General features: G+C 45.6%; 1 protein-coding gene across 1 annotated transcript; it reads left to right on the top strand.

Annotated features, from left to right (window-relative positions):
* Positions 1-6,792: 6,792 nt before the first annotated feature.
* LOC144932646 (DCN1-like protein 3) lies at positions 6,793-22,959 on the top strand. Its single transcript, XM_078856915.1, has 3 exons — positions 6,793-6,888; positions 12,292-13,084; positions 17,628-22,959. Exons 2-3 carry the CDS (start codon positions 12,624-12,626, stop codon positions 18,091-18,093), a joined length of 927 nt encoding a protein of 308 aa, XP_078713041.1. The 5' UTR covers positions 6,793-6,888; positions 12,292-12,623; the 3' UTR covers positions 18,094-22,959.
* The last annotated feature ends 241 nt before the right edge of the window (positions 22,960-23,200 follow it).

Below are 23,200 nucleotides of genomic sequence, written 5' to 3'. Positions count from 1 at the left end.
TGCTGATGCTGCTGTTGCAGCTGGTGCAGATGCTGATGTTGCAGCTGGTGCAGATGCTGCTGTTGCAGCTGGAGCAGATGTTGTTGCAGCTGCTGCAGATTATGCTGTTGCAGCTGGTGCAGATGATGCTGTTGCAGCTGGTGCAAATGCTGCTGTTGTTAGCAGCTGGTGCAGATGTTGCAGCTATTGCTGCTGATGCAGCTGATGCTGTTGTTGCAGCTGGTGCAGATGCTGCTGTTGCAGCTGGTGCTGTTGCAGCTGGTGCATATGCTGTTGTTGCAGCTGGTGCAGATGATGTTGTTGCAACTGATGCTGTTGTTACAGCTGGTGTAGATGCTGCTGGTGCAGCTGGTGCTTATGTTGTTGTTGCAGCTGGTGCAGATGCTGTTGTTGCAGCTACTGCTGATGTTGCAGCTGCTGCTGATGCTGTTGTTGCAGCTGGTGCAGATGCTGTTGCAGCTGTTGCAGATGGTGCAGATGCTGAAAATGTTGCATCTGCTGAAGCTGCTGCAGCTGTTGTAGCTGCTGCAGATGTTTCAGCTGCTATTGTTGCTGATGCAGCTGTTGCTTGCTGCTGATGCGTGGGACAGTAGCGCCGCACCACCACCAACAACAACACCACAATGCACGCTCATCATTTTTACACGTGCTTGTGAAGGGGAGCCATTGCCGGCACGCCCAGTGCTGGGTTGCTAACCTTGCCTGAATTAGAAGTTAAGTGGGACCACTCCTCGGCTGTCTACCCGTGCGCATGCACGCATGTTCGTACATTGTAATAACACAAACATCACAACACCTCATGGCTTTTTACATTTCTCCTCGAAGACACCGATGTGACCATTAACTGCATTGGATCATAAACAAGCCGATGTGCACATCTTCACAAATGTACGGTTGAAGATAGTCAAAGTCGTGGGATTTTGGCCCTGCAACATAAACCATTGGTGGGTTCATTTTCTTGGTTCTTTCGGTAAAGTCACGTAGAAGGGAAAAAAAATATATAAAACAATAAAAATTCTCACGACGTTTCAACTGCAACACAAGCAATCATCATCAGGTGTGAAATCTTGCTGTGGATTTCACACCTGATGATGATTGCTTGTGTTGCAGTCGAAACGTCGTGATAGTTTTTATTGTTTCATGTTTGTATTATTTTATTATTTCCCTTCTACGTGACTTTACCGAAAGAACCAAGAATATGAATCCCTGCAGTCACAAAAGCTTTAAATCAAAATTCATTGGTGGGTTGTACCATTGTAATCAGCACCCTTTCAAGGGAGGAGGTAAAACAAAACCACACTCTCCCAATGCCCTCTCGTCGTGGCAGGCAGACCTTGACATTGGTTGGCATCTAGCGCGTGAATATATTGCTGCCATACGCAAGAATAGTGTAGGAATAATAATAGCCATCTACTTGAGTTCCTCTTGTGTGTCAGTCAATACTGAAAGGTGTATCGAGTACAATAATTGATGAATGATTGTCAGCTCTTTGTCAGTCCGCTGCGAGGTGAGAGGACCACCTTCAACCCACCGCAGATTAGCGTGGGTTGGAGCGAGGACTGTGTCTGATTGCAGTACAATACAACTTATTCTTTGGTTCTTTCGGTAAAGTCAAGTCGAAAGAAATGTAATTAAATAATAATAGAATACGACGTTTCGATTGCAACACAAGCAACCATCAGCAGGTACAAATGAATGAGAAAACAAACTTAGTAAACTTGAATTTCGATTTAAAGCTTTCGTGACTGCAGGGATTCATATTCTTGGTTCTTTTAGAAGGGAAATAATAGTATTTTATTAATATGATTTTATTATTTCCCTTCTACGTGACTTTACCGAAAGAACCAAGAATATAGTAAACTTGGAAATACAATGCAATACAACACAAAGAGTCGGCCAACACCACAGTCAACACCCCACCTGGTTGATTACGTTCCTCCAAAGATGACTAAATGTGAGAGAGAGACAAAACATAGACACACAGACACACAGAAGCAGAGAGAGACTCACACAGAGACTAACAGAGAGAGAGAGAGACACACACATAGGCACACAGAAAGACAACGTCTCTGTCGAGGCCTTAAATAGAGAGAGAGGTTGGGGCAGAGTTGTGTGGAATTCCTGCCCAAATCGGATGGACGAGCTGGACACTGCACTGAACATCTAAACAAACAAGCACGGAGCGTTATGTGATATATTATTTTATATTTGATTAGATTTTTCTACCTACGTGACTTTACCGAAAGAACCAAAGAGTATGGATTCCTGCAGTCACGAAAGCTTCAAATCAAGATTAAACAGAAGCAGCTTGGAGACATGCGGTGTTTGGGGCATGTGGGCTACAATGTAATGATGAGGCTATGAAGCCACTGGGGTTTGTCATAGGGATGAAGGGATGTCATAGGTACATTTAAAGTCGTGTTGTTTATTAATTGGTCTATTCCTATGAACACAGTTATTACTTTGACATTTTATGAATGCAATAAATTATTCAGCCCTCCTGAGTATTACTTTGAGTTGTGTCTGGAATTGGCTTCATTAGTTTGACTTAAATTGACAGTACAGAGTGACCCAGCCAACCAACGGAGCCTCGCCTGCCCGAGGTGGCCAATTCACAGCAACTAGGTCCAGATTTTATAATACACTATTCATAATAACAATATGACCTCATTCACATACAGCACTGTGGTAAACGTCTCAACGTAATGATCACTTCTTGCACGCCTGTGTCGGAAGATTATGCGTTTTCGTCTCCTAAATGTAAGGACACCAACGAGCTAATGTTACATGAAGTACATATTATTGTCATCTACGCATTTTAAGACGTCTGGAGAGTAAGACAGCACACACTTTGGGATAATTTTTACGTGTTTTATAGTCGGGACATTACGGTACTATGAAGTGTACTCGTTCTCTGTAATGTTGATGTTTTTTGCCGTTTGTTGTATTATTTCTGTGGTAATGCACCACGGATCTCCCGTGTAAAATAGGCCAGAAAATTGTCTACTCGGGATTATCAGTGTAACAAATAAAATCGACTCCAACTGTGGAAGATGTACTGCGTTTTCGATCGTCTGTTCCTGGTGGTAATATATTGCAATAGAGAATCATCTTCCAGAAGATTAATCTGATCCACTAGATCAGAGGTGAGGCAACCAAAATTACAAGAGACATTTTTCGTTAAAGAAGTAGATCCCTTAATATTTCAAGAGCCGCAATGCATATCAATTCTAGACGGTCGTAAATAAATAACGTCACGAACCAGTCTATAAAGAGCCGCAAGCTGCCCATGGTAAACTGGAATTCCATGGTAAACTGGACTTCCATGCTCTTTGGTTTTTTCGGTAAAGTCACGTAGGTAGAAAATAAAATAAATGAGAACAACTAAATTAATTCACGACGTTTCGGAAGCAACACAAGCCTCCATCTTCAGGTGGAACACGCCACAGCAAAATCACTGTGGTGAATAAAATGAATCCTTGCAGTCACGAAAGTTTCAAATCTAGAATGGACTTCCATGGTCACCAAAATAACAAGAAGGGCCAATTTTTGTTCAAATTTGGTTTAAAAAAATCCATCAATACTTCAAGAGCCGCATTGCAGTCCTTAAAGAGCCGCATGTTGCCAACCCCTGCACTAGGTCAAAACATTTTCAAAATATTAAACTTGTTTTTTTTTACCAGGTAAGGTCCACAGAGCTATACATAGCTCGACGAAGTGGCTTGTCACGTGGACATTTATACCAACCAAATCCTCTAAAGGCATGTTTATAAATGTGGTGGGTAAAACCGGAGGACCCGGTGTAAAATCCACACGACCACGGGGAGAGAAAAATGCAAACTCAAAATATACCCATGAGCTCATGTATACCAGGCGAGGTAGTTAAAATCTCGCCACCGTGGCACCCCAATGCATGCCCCGGATTATAAGACGCACCTGGAAATTCTGGTTTAAATACAAACTGGTAAAATTCAGCACATCTTATAACCCGGTAATTTTCTAGGAGTCGTGGTGTAATAACGAGGCTTTGACGCTACGCACATGGGCGGAAAGAGCTCGCGATTTCTCTGAATTTACCACAATCGTTTGCACCACGGTTTGTAGATCGGTATCAAATTAGCGGATAGAATTAGTCATACGATTGTATATCCAAATCTGAGATCTACTACATATTTAAACACAGAGTATGTTTCAAGTTTACTTCTGAAGCAAAATTCGCACGTATTCAAAATAATATATACTGTATAAAAACATATTGTACCATTAATTACATTAAATTATTATCTATTGTATTATACTTTATGAATGTGCGAGTTACCCTGGGGGTAGTGCGTAGGTCCCCGCATCTGTTCTACCAGCACAGTATAAATGCGGTGGAGTAAAATGTGGGTACTCCCACCCCGTTCAACACGTCTTGTCAGCGTGGAAGAGTAGACCAAATTCCCCAGAGTTTTCTCTAGTAGAGGCTAATCCGCCAGCAGTGCAGTGAGCAAGCAATTTCTGGGCCGTGCCTTTACTATAAACATATGGGATGGGATCCAATATTGCATTTGCTTATACTATACAGTACATTATTTAGCAGATTTAAAAGGAACTGCAAATAATTTATGAAACGAAATATTCTTTTATGGAAATGTTTTCAATTCAACCTGAACCTTTAAAGCACGATAATTTCATTTCCTCATTTTAATACAAATTACAGTATTTGGCCAATTTTGCTAAAATTAAGACTGTCATACCTGGAAAAATCGCAAACTATATCCCTTGTCTTTTAACTTGGGGTGCATTGAAAAGTTGAAGTACAAAGAGTATTTTTTTTTATGTTTGAAATGAACATATGTTTATATTTGGATTCAAGCACAGTTTAAGAAATCTCAAGGATATTCCAGGTAAACTAAGACATCTGCTTAAAAACGTCCATAATGGCATATAGAAATGCGTTTTTGTTTAGGATGTACTTCCGAATTTTAGTGGCAGAGAGGGGTGTGTGAGGTAACGGCAATATTTGTTCATGTCTCTCGTGGTGGAGGAGTGGAGTTTGAGTATGTAGAGTGTGCATGAGCAATGGATAAGTGTTTACTATAGTACTCATTGTGATTGGCTGTGAGATGGTGAGTAGTGTGGTGAGTAAGCTGTGTTTACTACACCACCCCCCTTGTGATTGGCTGCGAGATGGTGAGTAGTTGGGGTGAGTAAGCTGTGTTTACTACACCACCCCCCTTGTGATTGGCTGAGAGATGGTGAGTAGTTGGGTGAGTGAGCTGTGTTTACTACACCACCCCCCTTGTGATTGGCTGAGAGATGGTGAGTAGTTGGGTGAGTGAGCTGTGTTTACTACACCACCCCCCTTGTGATTGGCTGAGAGATGGTGAGTAGTTGGGTGAGTGAGCTGTGTTTACTACACCACCCCCCTTGTGATTGGCTGAGAGATGGTGAGTAGTTGGGTGAGTGAGCTGTGTTTACTACACCACCCTGCCCCCTTGTGATTGGCTGAGAGATGGTGAGTAGTTGGGTGAGTGAGCTGTGTTTACTACACCACCCCCGTGTGAATGGCTGAGAGATGGTGAGTAGTTGGGTGAGTGAGCTGTGTTTACTACACCACCCTGTCCCCTTGTGAATGGCTGAGAGATGGTGAGTAGTTGGGTGAGTGAGCTGTGTTTACTACACCACCCTGTCCCCTTGTGATTGGCTGAGAGATGGTGAGTAGTTGGGTGAGTGAGCTGTGTTTACTACACCACCCCCGTGTGAATGGCTGAGAGATGGTGAGTAGTTGGGTGAGTGAGCTGTGTTTACTACACCACCCCCGTGTGAATGGCTGAGAGATGGTGAGTAGTGGGGTGAGTGAGCTGTGTTTACTACACCACCCTGTCCCCTTGTGATTGGCTGAGAGATGGTGAGTAGTGGGGTGAGTGAGCTGTGTTTACTACACCACCCCCTTGTGATTGGCTGCGAGATGGTGAGTAGTTGGGTGAGTGAGCTGTGTTTACTACACCACCCCCTTGTGATTGGCTGCGAGATGGTGAGTAGTTGGGTGAGTGAGCTGTGTTTACTACACCACCCCCTTGTGATTGGCTGAGAGATGGTGAGTAGTGGGGTGAGTGAGCTGTGTTTACTACACCACCCTGCCCCCTTGTGATTGGCTGAGATGGTGAGTAGTTGGGTGAGTGAGCTGTGTTTACTACACCACCCCCCTTGTGATTGGCTGAGAGATGGTGAGTAGTTGGGTGAGTGAGCTGTGTTTACTACACCACCCCCGTGTGAATGGCTGAGAGATGGTGAGTAGTGGGGTGAGTGAGCTGTGTTTACTACACCACCCTGCCCCTTTGTGATTGGCTGAGATGGTGAGTAGTGGGGTGAGTGAGCTGTGTTTACTACACCACCCCTCTTGTGATTGGCTGAGAGATGGTGAGTAGTTGGGTGAGTGAGCTGTGTTTACTACACCACCCCCCTTGTGATTGGCTGAGATGGTGAGTAGTGGGGTGAGTAAGCTGTGTTTACTACACCACCCTGCCCCCTTGTGATTGGCTGAGAGATGGTGAGTAGTTGGGTGAGTGAGCTGTGTTTACTACACCACCCCCCTTGTGATTGGCTGAGAGATGGTGAGTAGTTGGATGTGTAAGCTGTGTTTACTACACCACCCCTCTTGTGATTGGCTGCGAGTGGGGTGGCGGGCCAGTGGGCGGGGCGGTGTTGGTAGTCGCCGTTGCTATTGGTGGAGCCCCGTTTGCCCCGTCAGCCAATCCGCGCCCGCGTAGCTGGCGCCGTGGGTTGCGGGCCCAGTCCCCCCGGGACGGCCTCCACAGCGGCAGCGGCACCACCACCACCACCCCGGGCAAGGCCGCAACGCTGAGCGCAGACCCCCCCACCTCACCCCGCTACGGGGCCACTGTGAGTACGATCGCCAGTGGGTACCGCTCTAGTGTGCGGTTGTTGTTATATGGTTGGCGGCTCGGAGTGGTCGGGGTGTTAGCGGTGGCACCGTGCCGCACGACGCCGCGTGAGGCTGTGGTAGTTGGACTGTGGGTGGGGGAGCGGTGGCGCACCGGTTAGCGCACTGCGATACAACAACAAGAACACCGCAAGAGGAGAAGAAGAAGAGTTCGATTCCTGGCCATGCGGATAACGGTCGGTGACGAAGTGATATCTCGAACCAGTTGTGGAGGTAAAAAAAATAATAGAAATAATAGAAATAAAATAAAACCTAAGAGTATGAATCCTTGCAGTCACGAAAGCTTCAAATCTAGAATCAGATCTGTAGGCTCGCCTCGATCGACACGGCCTTTTAAATGAGAGAGTTTTTACCTGAAACGTCAAGTGCCGAGGGACGGGCGTGGTGCTGGGGACACGCCACCCGCCCAGCCACTTCCACCTCCGTGTAGCCGTGCCCCGGCATTAATAGGCGCTCGCTAACAACAGGCACTTTGCGCCCCTCTCTAACCGCGTGTAGGACTGCCGCTGCCGTCTGTGACTGCCCGTTGTGGCCTTTGTTTAGCCGCGTTCGTTCACTGCCCGTGACGCTGTCGCGGATGAAACTTGTCGTGTGCACGTTGCGTGTGTACTGTGTGGCACGGGTACTGCGTGGCACGGGTACTGCCCGTGCTGGCTGTCCCGCCTGTCACGTCGTCTCGTGTGTGCTGTGTGGTACGGGTACTGTGTGGCACGGGTACTGCGTGGCACCGGTACTGTATGGCACGGGTACTGTGTGGCACGGGTACTGCCCGTGCTGGCTGTCCTGCCTGTCCCGTCATCTCGTGTGTGCTGTGTGGCACGGGTACTGCGTGGCACGGGTACTGCCCGTGCTGGCTGTCCCGCCTGTCACGTCGTCTCGTGTGTGCTGTGTGGCACGGGTACTGCGTGGCACGGGTACTGCCCGTGCTGGCTGTCCCGCCTGTCGCGTCGTCTCGCGTTCTGTCGAGCTCCCCTCTGCCGTTTCCTTTGCCCGCACGTGCTCCGTGGTACTGTATTGTCGGTCTCGATCGCATCGTCTAGCTTCGTGTGTACTTTGTGACCTGCGTGTGCTTCCAATGCCATATCTGTACTGACCTGTTTGTACTGTCGAGTTAGTTTCCTGCTGCCCTGCGTCGTTTTGTGTCGTCTCATTTGTGCTGTCTCGTGGTGGGTACTGCAGATCTCGTCTTTAGCGTCCGCGTTCTTCGTTTAGCACCACCTCGTTTGTGCTGTCTGTTGTGTTTGCACTGCCCGTTCCATCTCATCTGTGCTGTTTCCTTTGTACTGCTGGTACTGCCTGTGCTGTTCCACGAACTGTGATGGAGTGCGAGCGATTTTTTACACGAGATTCTGTCTGGACAGTGTGTGAACCAGCATGCGAGGCATTTTTGCGCGGGTGTGTGTGAGTTAGTGCAAGTGTGAGCTGTCACGGTGCGAGATATCACTCGATGTTACAATGTGGGATGCCACGGTGAGATATGTGTCACGGCGTGAGCAATGCCATTGCGAGCTGACACAAGTTGTTACAATTCGAGATGTTACGGTGAGATATGTGTCACAGTGCAGGATGTCACTGTGGACTCTGGCAGTGTGAGAGCAGTGTGAATTGTGAACCGTGACGGTGTGAATTGTGAGTGTGGGCTGTTACAAGTGTAAGCTGCGACAGTGTTGGGTGTTGCAATATTGTTGGCAGTGTGAGATTAGAGTGAGATGTGACGGTGTTTAGAAGTGACGAGGTGAGTTGTGACACTGAGCTGCGGCACACCTGTAATTACAATGTTAACCATTCAGTGTGAGATGTTGCAGTGGGATGTGACCATTTGTAAGCTCTTGCAGTGTAACCTCTGACAATGTGAGCTGTGATAGCATGGGAAGGGGCCGTGTGAGATGGGACAATTGTAATAACCTATGTCAATCTATGGCAATTTGTGAGCTATTACAGGATAACGTTTGACAATTTGTAAGCTGACAGTCATCAGACATGACACTGCGAGCTGTGATGTATGTGTGTGTAGGTTGAACTTCTTTCGTACCGTACTTAACCAACCGTGCTAATCGGACGCGCGCGGGAAGGACAAGGAACGGAACACAAGAAGCAGTTCTAAAGAAATGCATTTTCAATCATCGAGACAATGCGAGTTGTAATATTTTTGTCATTTGTAGCAAAATTGCTTCCCCGACCACGTTTTTTTCCAATCATTGCGAATAATTTTTGTTGCAGGGTTTCTTTGACAAATGGGCACGAGTTGGCAGAGTATAGTTTTTTTACTCTTCCTTCTCGCCAATGTGTTTGTTATCCAGGGATCTTGTTGTCCATTGGCCAGTCAATCCAAAGTTATTACTGTTACCCAGAGCCCCATGTAGTTTAGCATATCGGGGAGAGCAAACAGCTTTATTATAGTAGTGATGTAAGGAAGGCAAGAAGATTTGTTTAGTAGCACTTGCCTCATGTCACCCCTGATACAAATTTGTCTGCACTCAACATTAATTGGACGTGGCAGGCTATTTAATCTTTTCTCACCTTCTGAGGGGGTGAGGTAAACATTGAACGCTTCCTCTGGTTGGCGATACTGTGAACCAGAGGGTTTCCTGCCGCATTATGGCTTCTTGCGTCACGGATAATGGATGGAGATTGGGTGACAGAAATGTTGGAGTTGCATGCTGTTGTGCAGGTCATGGGAGGCAATGCTGGTGGACTCAGGACGATGGTGGGGCGCAAGGAGAGAGGGAGGGGTTGTCAGTAATTCCAAGTACTGCAAGATATTTCATCATTGCCAAGACTGATGTATATTTATACAGTGTTGTTGTCAGCAGTCACGTGTCAGCCATATGTCTCTGCCAGTGAAAGAAGAATTAATTAGACTGCAGGCGGCAAACTCTTCAGTGTATATATGAACTGGTCGGCATATTCATGGTGTTAAATGGGAATCGGCCTAACAGCTGGAAAATAAGCATTGTTATTGTTCAAACTTGGCCAAAAAATGCCACTGAAGCTTTTTACACGTTTTCACAATGTAGGTTATACGTGCAGGATCAAAGCCAGGTCAGATTTTGAGGCATGTTGTCAGTGGGCAGGAAGAAGCAGATGACATTATGGATGGGAACAGTTTATGTTTTCCACGCAGTCGTATTTTGTTTTAACCTAAAACACAATCTGTTATGCTAAGCCACAGCCAGGAAAATTCTCTAGAAGAGTCTAAATTCGAAATTGTTTGTGCTATCCTTGCACAAATGTTCTATGCCTAGAAATGAAACTGCACACTATGTGTGAGGGTGTGTATTGTGTAGGTTCTGTATCCTTTTTGTGTGTTCTGCACAGTGTGGAAATGGCACAGCTAAAACCATAGGTTTTCTTTCTTAACAATGTGTTGCACTGTACCACCATACTAATCCATGCAGCTTGTAGAACGTTTAAATACTTTTGGCCAGTGTTTCCCAGTACTGCAGTTCTCATACTACCCAGTAGTCAACTTTTTTGCATGTTTATAATGCAATGGGTGTATGTGCATTCACATACAGCACTCAGTTGCTTCGTGGTCTGTGCACTGATCACCACGTCGATTGTAGACCGCCTGATAACATTTGCAGCAGCATGTCTTTTTATGTCACTGTAATTGACCAATTCCTAAATTTGACAATTACTCTTGACCCAACTGAAGGGGAACAAAGTTAATTGTGGTAAATTCTTTGGACGTCATTTCCTCCGAAAACATAGTTTCCTCATTTATTTCATTTGATCCTTAACTCCTTTTACAAAAACATAGTTCGATTGCCTAAATGTAAACATGAATGAAGAATACTGGTAAATATATGTTAAAGGGAGTGATGATTGAAACCCCTACGTAAAATATTTTTTTTACCAGGCAAGGCCTGCTGAGCCATATAGCTGTTTTTCAGAAGCAACCTGGCCACCAACGATAGCTCAAAGAAGTGGCTTATCATATGCAAATTTATAGCAGCCAAATACTCGAAGCACATGTTTCTAAATGTGGAGGGAGAAACCAGAGGACCGGGAGAAAAATCCATGCAACCACGGAAATAACATTCAAACTCCAAATATACAGGCGTCAGGGTCGGGATAGAACCCACAACCTGTATACCAGGCGAGGTAGTTACCATCTCTGCAGCGTGGCACCCTTAAAATCATACATTTCTCTCCCTTTGTGCCCAATAAAATATAACGTTGTGGAGGCAGCGCTATATAGGATTAATGTTGTGTAGCCTCCCGGAGTGAAGAGCCTCGGTAAGGGAATTCATGATGAAATCGTTGGCGTACAGGGATGAAAAGAGGTCTGGGGTAATAAACCATCCTGTGGCCCACTCGGGCAAGCCAAGGCAAAATACTATCGAGCAATCAAAGCCTTGAGAGGCAAGCTCAGTCAAATGGAATAAAACCATCATGATTACCTTTCGCATTAGCACCATTCGAATAGCACGCAAGGCTGTCACGGAAGCTCTCTGTTTCAAAGACAATTATAATTTGCTGTGGTTTCACACTTGAGGGGACGAAGTTCGTATATCGCTTTATGGAATTGGGTAATTTGCAAGTAATTTTCAAATGTGATGAATTTTGGTTCGTGCCGCCAACAAACACGTCCTACTGTTTTTCGAAAAATATCATGGGATCTTAAATGTCCACTGTCAGTCATGTGACGTGTATTTTTTTTAGTTTACTCACCCGCAGCGTAAATCAAGCAGCAAACGCGCGACTACTCGGCCATGTCCACCGCCCAAAGCCGCCAGCAAGGACACGGCAGCAATATCTGTAGTCAACGTGTGCGTGAACCGAGATAAACGTGTGGCCAACTCACTGCAGTTTGCTTGCGTAGAGGATCCGAGTAGTTTAGTAGGTGGAGCTTAAGGACTGAACTACAGTCAATTGACAAGAGACCCATTTCGTGTAATTATAATAGATTTTTGAAGCTATACTTAAGTTACCCATATGCAAAGTTAATTGTACATTGAGGGCATCCCATCCTGTCGATGAGGTCGATCTTCATTATCAACCATGACTTCACCCCTATTATCCCGTTCAGATATTATTCGCCACTGAGCTTAGCTGTGGCCAGAACTCAAACTCGTGACTTGATTCGTAGCACAGTGATCCAACCACTGCACCACCATTCCTCTCTGGTAATGTCACCCACCACTTTATTCTGTATGATTCATTTTATTCTGCCTCCATATATATTTTTTCAAAATGTATTTTTCATCAGAAATTGTGCCAGCATTGTTGTGCCTTGATTGCTGTTTGGTGTCTAAAATTAGCACAAACGCATGCAGGACTGATTCTTTTAAAAAATATATATGCCTATAATGGTCTGCCTCAAATTTGTTTTGTAGATATCGATCAAGCCAGAAAAACTGAGTTGCTGAAGCTGTCTCTGGTGATGTTCTAACCACTTTGGACGCCGAATGAACAAATTGCAGAGATGGTCAGTTGATCCCGCCAACGCACGCATGCCATGCGACCATGTGCAATACAAGGGGGAAGGTATGTTTATCAAACCTCGGAATGTCAAACAAAGTTACTTTTACGTCTCGGCCAGGAGGCCTTGACTTGGACTTGATGTGCAGTTGCATAGCCCTCGAGCGACCTTGAGAGTGAGGGTAGGAGTGGTGGTAGGTGGTGTTGGTAGTAGGCAGAGAAGCCACGTGGGGAACGGGCCAAAGCAATGGGCCAGTGCATCTTCCGCTGCCAACGGGACGCCAGCTCTTCTAGTGCGTCTGCGTGGCCAAGCAAGAGCAACGCGAGCGCCGCCGAAAAGTCTAAACGAGTGCACGGCGGCGCCAGTCCCCAACGATCCGGCCACGCCGACTCCACGCTGGACACGTGCGAGCAGCGCACGGGCGGGGCGCACCTATCCAAACCGGGCGGCGGAGACCTGTCCACCACCATGCTGCTGTCGCAGGACGAGCGCTCACCCCGGAACTCGGGCCCCAGCCTGCACGAGTCGGAGTTCTCGCTGGCTCGCGCTCATGCCCTCTTCAACAAGTACAAGGACGAGAGGGAGGACGCCATCCTCGCCGAGGGCATGGAGGAGTTCTGCCAGGACCTCTCTGTGGACCCCACCGAGTTCATCGTGCTCGTCATGGCCTGGAAGTTCAAAGCGGCGACGATGTGCAGGTTCACCAGGTGAGGTGGCTCACGCGACACGAGCAAACGATGATGATGTAGGCACCGAGGGTTATCTTTCAATGTAATGTGAACGCGTACGTGCGTGTACGTCCCATGTGTCATTTCGCTGCTGGATGAGAGCCTCCTGGGGGGTTACTTGACAACACTTCACACTCGCCAGTGCGAGTTGGGGAACGCAGAGAGCATTGATATAGGAGTATAGAAGTACAGTACTATAGTAGATTTGTCTGCACTGACCCTCTGTTACCCACCACGTATCCTTGCATCCTTTAACACCTATTGTGCATTCTGGGTAATTTGGTCATAGGAAATTTGTTTCATCATATACGGTAAGTCCTCCTTTAATGCGTGTGCACACAACACGCTTTCACGATAACGTGGTTCTTCCATTAGGGAACAATGCGGAACGTGCCCATTATAACGTGCAACATGCCCGTTATAACGCGGAACGCGCACCGTTATCACGCCATTTCTGAGCAGTCAACGACAAACTATTTGAGCTGCGTGGCTGAGCGGTACGATACAGTAGGCGGAATGACACAGTAACGCGGCGGCGTACCCTCAATTATTTGTCCCGCCATCTTACTGTGAGTGTGTACATCGTATCTCGCCAAACATTACCATTACATTATTTATAGGGAAATTGTTTTTGCTAAATGTGTTTTTCGCAAAACGCGCCACTTTTTAGGAACGTGTCTACCGCATTAAACGAGGTCTTGCTGTACAATTTCTGTGGAGTGGTGGCACATTGCACTTTGAACCCAGTAGCCTGAGTTTTGATTCCAGGCCACAGCTAATATCAGTGGTGATGCCTGATCCTGACCATGGTGGTGAATATGGTCAAACTGTCCTCATGACTCGTGTGGAATTGGGAGACCCTCATACAGTAGTGGACTGTCGTCAAGCTGTACATGTACAGGCAGACCCTCGCTTAGGGCCACCATGTAGAACGCCGATTCGTTATAGCGCTCCTCGTACTGGAGAAGAAAATTTAAAACAAAAAATGAAGAAAGATCCAAAAAGCGCTTACGGGCGAGAACTCGCAGTGCTGGCCAAGGAAACCGACCCGCCCCCATGATGAATGAAACCCATGAGAGCAACGGACGCTCTGAGCCATCCAGACCCCTCCGACCGCGATTTTATGATCGCGATTCGTAGTCACGATTATATATATGTAAAAAAAAATTCAATAGTAGCCAGGTGAGAACTCACGAGACCAGGATAGAGTCTGAGGCTCCACCTCAAAGAATCTGCACCACAGAAATGTAAACTGAGGGGCTTCACTAAGATCACGGAGGTCTTGGAGCTCTTCGCTGACAGTGACCCGGATAGGGGGTGCAGCAGCTCTTCCAACCTCGTCTCCCACTGCGGCCTTGTAAGAGGAGCACAGTTTAATGCACTCGCGAGTACAGTACGTAATACTGATGTTATGAAAATGGTTATCATTTATGAAATATTTTTTACCATCTGTATCATTGTTAACGCTAATACCGATATCCCCATGAACGCCTTCTTGTATTGCTTATACAAATTAAATAACACCGTCAGGAACGTATCCCCATATATACAATGGGGTATAATGACCCCTTAGAGCGCCGATTTGATTAGCACTCACTTACTTCAAGAACACATCTTGAGCGCTAAGCAAGGCCTACCTGCACGTGTAATTCCATATACAGTACTCGTTCGTGGGAGTCGCCTGATAAATTGATATTACTGAATGGATGCTCTGATGTTGTAGGCAACAGCATTGCATGTGAAGCACGAGGCCTAAAGGGTTGCAGCAATGGGAGTAAAATTCTCACCGTGTGCTGCCTCGACGCATTCTGCGTTATATAAATAAAATCGGTCAACGATTTATTGAATTGTAAAAATGAAACAACAGTAATTTAATCCACCAATCGTGGCCCTCCGTGTTAATGTATCCCTGTATTGTTAAAACAGGGCAAACCCTGGGAGGGAAGTGTAATCTTGCTTGCGGTTCTGTGGCCATCTGGAACGCTCTTCCTTCCGATATTAGGAAGCCACTGCAGCCATGCACTTTTAAATATAGATTGAAATCTCATGTCTCTAGAACTGCTATTTGTGTTTAGTTCGTTGTCCTTCCACCACACCTCCGCTGAGCACGATTGGTTATGTACGATGCGAGACACACTTCATACATAACCAGCTGAGTACACACAGAGACAGTAATCTCTTGATCAATAGAGAGCTGGCTCTCATCGACAGAGGATAGCGGGCTTGTTAAACAGTTACTGCCCGGTCACCTGGTGTTTGAAACAAGGTCCAGTCACGAGCTGTTTACATGTATCTGGAAAGCTCATTGTGATATGTATTACCCTATTCTCCGGATTACTAAGTGCACTTCCCCCCCCCCCCCCAGATATTTGATGCCTGAAATCTAGCACCTGGACATGCAGGTTACAATTGTGTTCTGTGTCCAATAAATCTGTACCACTCAGCGTATGTGCCACTCAGTCTATACACTTCTCCACTCGGGGTTTAGGCAGCCACTTAGTCCACCAAATAGATAATATTAAGAGACTGGAGAGTTTTAAATAAATATGTGCGTTTTCCTATTCGCTCCGTTCTTACAGCACAAAGGCTATCACGAAGGAAGGCACAATGTTGCTGCTTTGTCTACTTTACTAACCGTTTCTGTCTTGCGTTTACTACGGCAGAACTGGGTGAGAGTTTGAGATAAATCGGCAACGAATTCTACTGGCACTCTATAGAAACTCGTTATAAAATTCTATACTGTAGCAAACATGACCATTTTTTCATTAATATTGTTGTTGTGATTTTTTTTTAAGGAAAAAAAATTAGAGCAACCACAAAAAAAACGTGTTTAACCAGCACATTCTGAGTAATGGTAATGTGATTACAAACTGATGCAGGATTACATTTACCTCCCTGTGGCAATGTGATTACAGTAACACGTTACCAACGCTGGACATTTAGCAGAAATCAATCTCGTTTGGGCTTATTTCCAGTGACACTGTGTGCAGATGTGTCATTAAGAACGTCTTTATCGCTAATTACATTAAAGGCCAATGCCAGACGCCTCAATTTGCCCCAAACATTAGCTTAATAATATATTTGATGATATGAAAACCCCGCTGGGGTTGGACATTACAGAGTAATAACAATTATCACATTTGGCCCTTTGTCAATCCACTGCTGGGTAAAGGCCTCAGCCATGCTCTGTCAGTCAACCGCGGTAGTCTTTGCAGATTGGTGAATTGGGTGGCCCCCAACTCTGCTTTTAGATATTTACTTGCTGCTTGCGCTTGACATGGCTGGGATTTTAACTCGGGTCAGCCGGGTTCGTAGCGCAGCGCGGCCAACCGTTCAACAATATAAATAACGTACAGAGAGAGGGTCAGGTCAATGTTCAAATTGTATTAAAATAATTGTAAGAATGTCATTCATTTTCACATGCATCCGTCGTTGGAGAACCTTGTTAATATTGAACTAGGCTTCTAAAAATAGTCCCTCTCCAGTCGGGCTGTAGAATCTCTTCATGCAACAGGATGTACCAGAGAGACCCAGGAAGCAATACATTAAACATGAACCAAAGCAAATTAGAAATATAAATTGTAATTATAAGCCACCTGCTACTTCTGTCCCCTTACTCTCCTGTCCACCTCTTCCCCTGCTCAGGTTTGTGCAATGCATTCAACTACCTATTCCAAATGTTCTTGTCCTAGCCAGTCACATCCCTGTCTAATAATCAAAACACATGTAAAGCTTACATGGCGTGTTTATATTGAACACGGATACAGAAAGCCTAAACTTACGTAACCAAACGTTATAACAGCGCATTCAACTGGTCGTGTCGTTTTAAACAATGCGCATCACTGTACGCTTACGCTGGCTATGTCTTTGTCCCCCGTGTGTGTGCTGGCATTGTCATAAAGACAACGTGGGCAACGGTAGTGCAGTGGTTAGCGCGTTGCACAACGGACATGGTCACCCAAGTTTTGATTCCTCCTCATGGCTAACATCGGTAACAAATATCCAAACCGGTCCTCTGCCTCCCCTAGGTCTCCTTAAATAAGTGCCTGATACATAGTCGGCCAGGCATGGTGCCAACCACCCCCCCACCCCCTGGCGTGCCGTGCCGGCCTTCAAAGGAGCTCGCGGGCAGAACTTGATCCTGATGGCGGTACCCCGGGGTACCAAATAATACAAAGTGTCCGAGGCAATTAAATATTTTATTTCTGGGACACTATTTTTTCCAGGGGTGTACTTAACTCCGCGACTGGGGTACCAATCAATCCGAAATCAGTGCCACTCCGCGTTGTCGAAACGCAGCGAGGACGATTGCGCCGAAACCCTGAACGCTTGCACCGCACGCACCGTAGTGCATCGTGTACAGCTCGCTGAGATGAGTCGATTGCCGCATCGCCGACCATCAACAGACTAAAAATGACCGCATCACGGACATTATGCGAGAGCCGGGGTACCGCCATAAGGTTCATGTGCCGGAAACCGTTTCTAATTAGCTATATGGCGGATCTTGGTCTTTGTCATTCAGGTCCGAGTTTGTGGCTGGCTGCATAGCCCTGCAGGCCGACACGGCCAAGGCCATCCAGGCGCGCTTCCCCGAGCTGATGGAGGAGGTGCGCGTCGAAGAGCGCTTCAAGGACCTTTACCGCTTCACCTTCCAGTTCGGCCTGGACGCCGACGAGGGGCAGCGCTCGCTGCCGCGCGACATGGCGCTGGCGCTGTGGCGCCTCGTGTTCGAGCACCGGCGGCCGCCCGTGCTCGACCGCTGGCTGAGCTTCCTGGAGGAGAACCCGTCCAGCGTGCGCGGCGTGTCGCGAGACACCTGGAACATGTTCCTGAACTTTGCGCAGACGGTGGGGCCCGACCTGAGCCACTACAGCGAAGACGAGGCGTGGCCCAGCCTCTTCGACGCGTTTGTGGAGTGGGAGACGGAGCAGCGAGCCAGGATGCAGGACGGCACGCAGTCATGGACAAAGCCGGACTGGGAGGGTTAGCCGCATGCGTTTTCCTTGCTCTTTTCTTTGTAATGGAAGTCACGATTGAAATGTGCAGTACTTTGATTTCATTTCTTTTTTTACGTGCACAAAAGTATTATTTGAACATTTGATGCAGTATAAATTGAGCATTTACCATTTCTTGTGCGATTTTGCAGAGGAGAGCGGTTTCCTTATCGGGACGAGTCGCGTGTGGTGTAAATGTTCAGAGTGGACCCAGTTTATCGGCGACGTGTGTTGCCCGAGTCTTACTGATTGCAGCTGATGCACACGCACGTTTTTGATAATGCTGCCTGAAACATTTTTCAAATGGATTTTTCATAGCAACTAATAGTCACGTAGCCAAAAGTTCAGGGAAGTGCACAAAAGGGAATGGCAAAGCTTATACTGTACCCTGCACACTCATATACCAAATGAATTAAGCCATCTGACACACTGGTCGAAGACTCGAGCTTGCGTACATTCAAACTAGACCCATGTCTTTTTTTTAAAAGATATACAGCAGAACTCCAATAATCGTGATCTAATCATCTGAAAATCTCTGTAATTAGCGGATTATTAGCGGTTTGCAACTGCTCCTGTAACCTACGGCACACTGCGGTGGATTGAGAGTGCTTTGTCGACCGCAAACTCCTGCTACCCGTGGATGTCGTCAGGGTCCAACGTGGAGCTGTAAGAGCGGAGCAGCAGGGAAGCGTGGCAGTAATTTTTTTGATAAAAAAAAAAAATTTGGTTTTGTATCACCATAGACCAGCTTTCCTGACTTGATAAATTTAGTGAAAATAACTTTTAAATGGTTACCCTTGAATATCAAGTCTACAAGATGCACACACATGATTTGCAAGTGTGTACCCCATATGGTGCCTTAGAAAAAATTGTGCACCTTAGAAAAAATCGTAACTAAATCCACTAATTGTCTGCCGATTGAATGGAACCACGTGGCCAATTCCTCCCGTAATGCGCGGCACAGCGCGTCTTCGCACAGCGGTAACATAAGTCTGACCTCCACGGTGCACCGCCGGTGACAGGATCTGTGATAATGTTCGCCCCCCATATCAACTTGGATTGCTGTATTTCTGCTGTGTACCCATTTAACTTTGAAAAAGCTACATGTTAAAATGTCCCTATAAAGTTTCACAGAATTACCATTTTCAGGTGTCACAATTCTTAAAATATGATGTAAGCTCATAAAATCATTCACATTTCTAAATAAGCTTCTAAGTGTTTATTCGTGTAATTTTTGTTAAATGATAGAATTGTTCATGTTTAATCACTTTGACTTTTGAATGACAAAATACACTTAATCTACAACGACTAGTAGAATACTTAAAACAAGTTAATTATGACAAAAAGCTTTAAGTATTCACGTGGATAGGTTTGCACCAAAGTGCTGCTGGCAGATATTTTACAGAAATTGGCAGAGACGCTTTTTCAACTGACATCGCTTGAGCCATCTTTCGTGGTCTGCTCTCGGTAACTGTGAGACACAAAACTCCCGCCAACTTGCGCTCAGTACGATAGCTGATTGGATTTAAATATAACGGTCCTGGATTGATTGACCAAGTTAGCACTGTAAAACCCACACCGGTAATGTTTTTTTAAGATTAGCCAATTGTACATTTAGCTGAAACTAATTGGTATGAATTTCAAGTCCACACAACTGTTGAATGAAAATGGATTGCCTGTTGAATTTGATGTTAATAGTCATCCAACCACATATTGCTAAAAGCACATATTCATTATCAGGTTTTTTTATTATATTTTTTTCATTTGACATTGAGAGACAAATAGAAACTAATTGGATTATTTTTCCATTTGCTCCAGCTTGACGATTACCCTGCAGGGCCCAGAGTTGGAGCCTCTTCCCCTGCTCGTTACGACAAGATATCGCCTCGGGACGGAAGATCATTTTAGAACGGCAGCTGTGATCAAGTTTGGCAGTTTCAGGGGATAATTAAAATCCGATAATGCGGCGTGTCATTGCGCTTGATGAACATGTGCGGTTGACTGCATTGGTGGACAGCTGTGGACCATGGCTTGTGGTGCACGTGAGGCAGGAAATGGAGCACGCGTACCCAGAGTCCGCACAACTTACCATTGTTTTTGTTCTATTTTCAGCACGGAGTCTTTTTCTGGTGTTTTACCGCAGGTGTCTCTTGCCAAGGAGGCTCGGGCTGTTTGCTGGTTGTATGTTCGTTGGGAGTTGTCAGCAGATTTGGTTTCCATGGCAGTGGTACAGATATGTCTGTACAAGTCGTGTGCAACGATAGCATTGGAATCGAACAAGACTCTGTAAAATGGAAGTGTCTGCTTACTATCATACATATTTTAGGATTGTTAAATTTCCCTTTTCTTATTGTGCTCTCAGTGTCGCATCATGAGTCGAACACATGCCCTTTCCAGAACCTGCGGTGAGCAGTACCTCGTATCATGTCTGGGAACGGATTGTGAAAGTTGATGTCACAGAACTACTGTGAAGTCATGAGCCTCGCGTGACGAGCGCCCAAATGGTGCTCCGTTTTCGGCCATCAAAAGCGTTGTCCAACATGTTTAGGCCTCAAGCACGAAACGACCGAATGATGTGAAAACCCATTATGCTTTTTTTTTGCGTCCAGTAGTGGGGAGAGTGAGCCGTTACACTTGAAAACAGACATTGGAACCAAGTTGTTTTGGAGGGGCAACTGGCATTGGGCAGGCACAGAGGGGGATGGTTGGCATGTTAGATCTCACGACCACATCGGTATCTGTAAGTTGCATAGCTCTTTCTGGAGCTGAACGTGGCTCCACTGGTTGGGAATTATTGGTGCACATTAGTTGCATTATAATTGGGCTCCATCACCTGAGCTTAAGGACAGTTAAATCACAGGGGAGTGAAAATTGCATGAAAGTAAGGTAAGTGTTCCTTAAGGGGCATTAACCACACGGTCACTAAATGATGAAGATATTTAAGTTGAACTATCAACTGTGATAAGATGTGAACATTATCTCTCTGCTTCTAGATCGCCACATAAAATACAGTCAATCATTGGTGATCCTTCGTTTCTAGACATCTTGAGAATTTTGTAGAGAATGGATCTTCTGTATCGTAAAGGACTTCTGTGTCTTAATCCAGAGTTGGACCATCTAGTGTGGTTAACATTGACAGGCAAACACAATTTAGCGAATCTTAGTAGAATCCAACAAGTTGACCACTAAAACGTGCAGATACATTTTTTTTAAGAAAAAGGTATCGTAATAGGTTGTACCTGATTATGTCAACATGGGATTTGTTTGGAAAAACAATATTTTGCACCAATAAGTTTTCGTCACTTACGATATCCTTGTTATGGAGTCGTGAGGTGAGGAAGAATCCTGTGGGGACTCCCCTTTAGCGGAGCATCGTGAGACGACGGAGACCGACCCCAGAAGATGAACCCACACACCCCACACACCTGGGCGTCCCATTATTACAGGCCGGCCGATGAAACCCCACATTTTACTCTTTTTGTTTTATGCGGTCATTTGTTACTCGGTCGAAGCTGTCAAATCGCACTGTGCTTTATACAGTAATCTCGTTAAGTCACATGCGGCTGCCTGTGTTTGCAGTCAGAATGTCAGGGTGTGGGCTGTGCGATGACGACGCAGGCGTCAATCCTCCTCGCCCTTCTCTTTCACCACGCCACCTCCCAATCGCCGGAAATGTCACCATCAGCTACAGTATTTCATGCAGATGTAAAGCCCTTTGTTTGGTCAGTCCACTGCTGGATGAGGGCATCCCCGCACTGCAGGTCACGGTGGTTATTTGGCCGTATACTTCACCAGGCTGGTCAGTGCAGGTCAGTGAAGACGGGGGCGTGTAAACCGAGCCCTGATGATGATGTGGCCGGGCAGCAGCCTTGCAACACCAGGCCTGCTTTTTATGCCCCCAAGCACTCTCCAGGCTCTCAACCCTTTGCTTAGCTTCCGAGACCGAACGTGATCGGGTGCATTCCAGGTGATGTCGTCCCCTAGGCACAGTATTTCATAGTTGTAACAGTCATTGTTTGAGTGTCAGTGTTGGGTTTTGTCAGCAAAGAGACTAAAAATCTTTTGTTTTGAAGTTGTACTGTATACTCAAAATGGCATATTTATAAGCGCAAATGTTATTAGTTGTTTACTTGTAATTTAAGTAATTTAAATCTTATAAAATGGCCATTTTCTGACATTTTCTAGGAATTTTAAATATATTTCTACTTTGATAATAAAAAAAAACCTGTACAATTTGTAAGGATGTCCACTTGGCTAGCGTTGGGAGTTTGGTATGTGGTTGTGCCAGTGTTGGTATAAAGACGTCTCAAATGATAGCTACATTTTTCTTTCACTGAATTTGGTGGTGAGGGGAGAAAACTCACATTGAGGATGCGTTCATGGAAACCTGGTCAGCTGTGTGCATTGTCGTTATATTTACCATTGTTTCCTGTGCCATGATTTTAAAACCCAGGGAAGGAGATGCAATACAAAGCTGTACATTTTTTTTGTCGATGTCTGTATGCCTTAAACAAATAGCCAAAATTGTTGTTAGGAGATAAATACAAATAAGCTCAGAGTTGAATACATTCAAGGCAAACGTGTGATATTTAAGAACATAAATTCAATGCATTTGGTCATTTCATTTTATAATGTCATTTTGCTATTGGCTATCATCACAAGGGTGGCTGGACCAAACGTTCCCCTGTAATAGTCCGCTAAAGTGTTTTGTTTTTTTATTTGTACGGTTGATGAAAACTTGAGATTATTTGCAATTGAAAATGTACATTTAATTGGATCTTTATTCAACAACTGTGTATTGGAATTGGTAATTTACTCGGTGACATTAACATTGCACTCTTGGAATAAATATTTTACTTGATGACAGTAAAGTTGTTGGATTTCACTTGGGTTGCTGCAAAGTGATGCCGGGTCCCACGGGAGCCGAGCCGCTGCTCATGCATCGACTTGCACGTGACCCCGGTCCACCACGTGGGCCCCCCGATATTGCCCCCAGCAGGTTATGGCGGTCCCCATCAGAGCTGCACATTGCCCTGCAAAGAGACAACTTTGTCTGCATGAGTTGGAAAAATTAAATATTTCGATAGTTAGCCTTAGACAT

The sequence above is a fragment of the Lampetra fluviatilis genome, chromosome 5 (genome assembly GCF_964198595.1).
Source record: "Lampetra fluviatilis chromosome 5, kcLamFluv1.1, whole genome shotgun sequence".
NCBI lineage: Eukaryota > Metazoa > Chordata > Hyperoartia > Petromyzontiformes > Petromyzontidae > Lampetra > Lampetra fluviatilis.
This window is presented reverse-complemented; position numbering and strand designations above follow the sequence as displayed.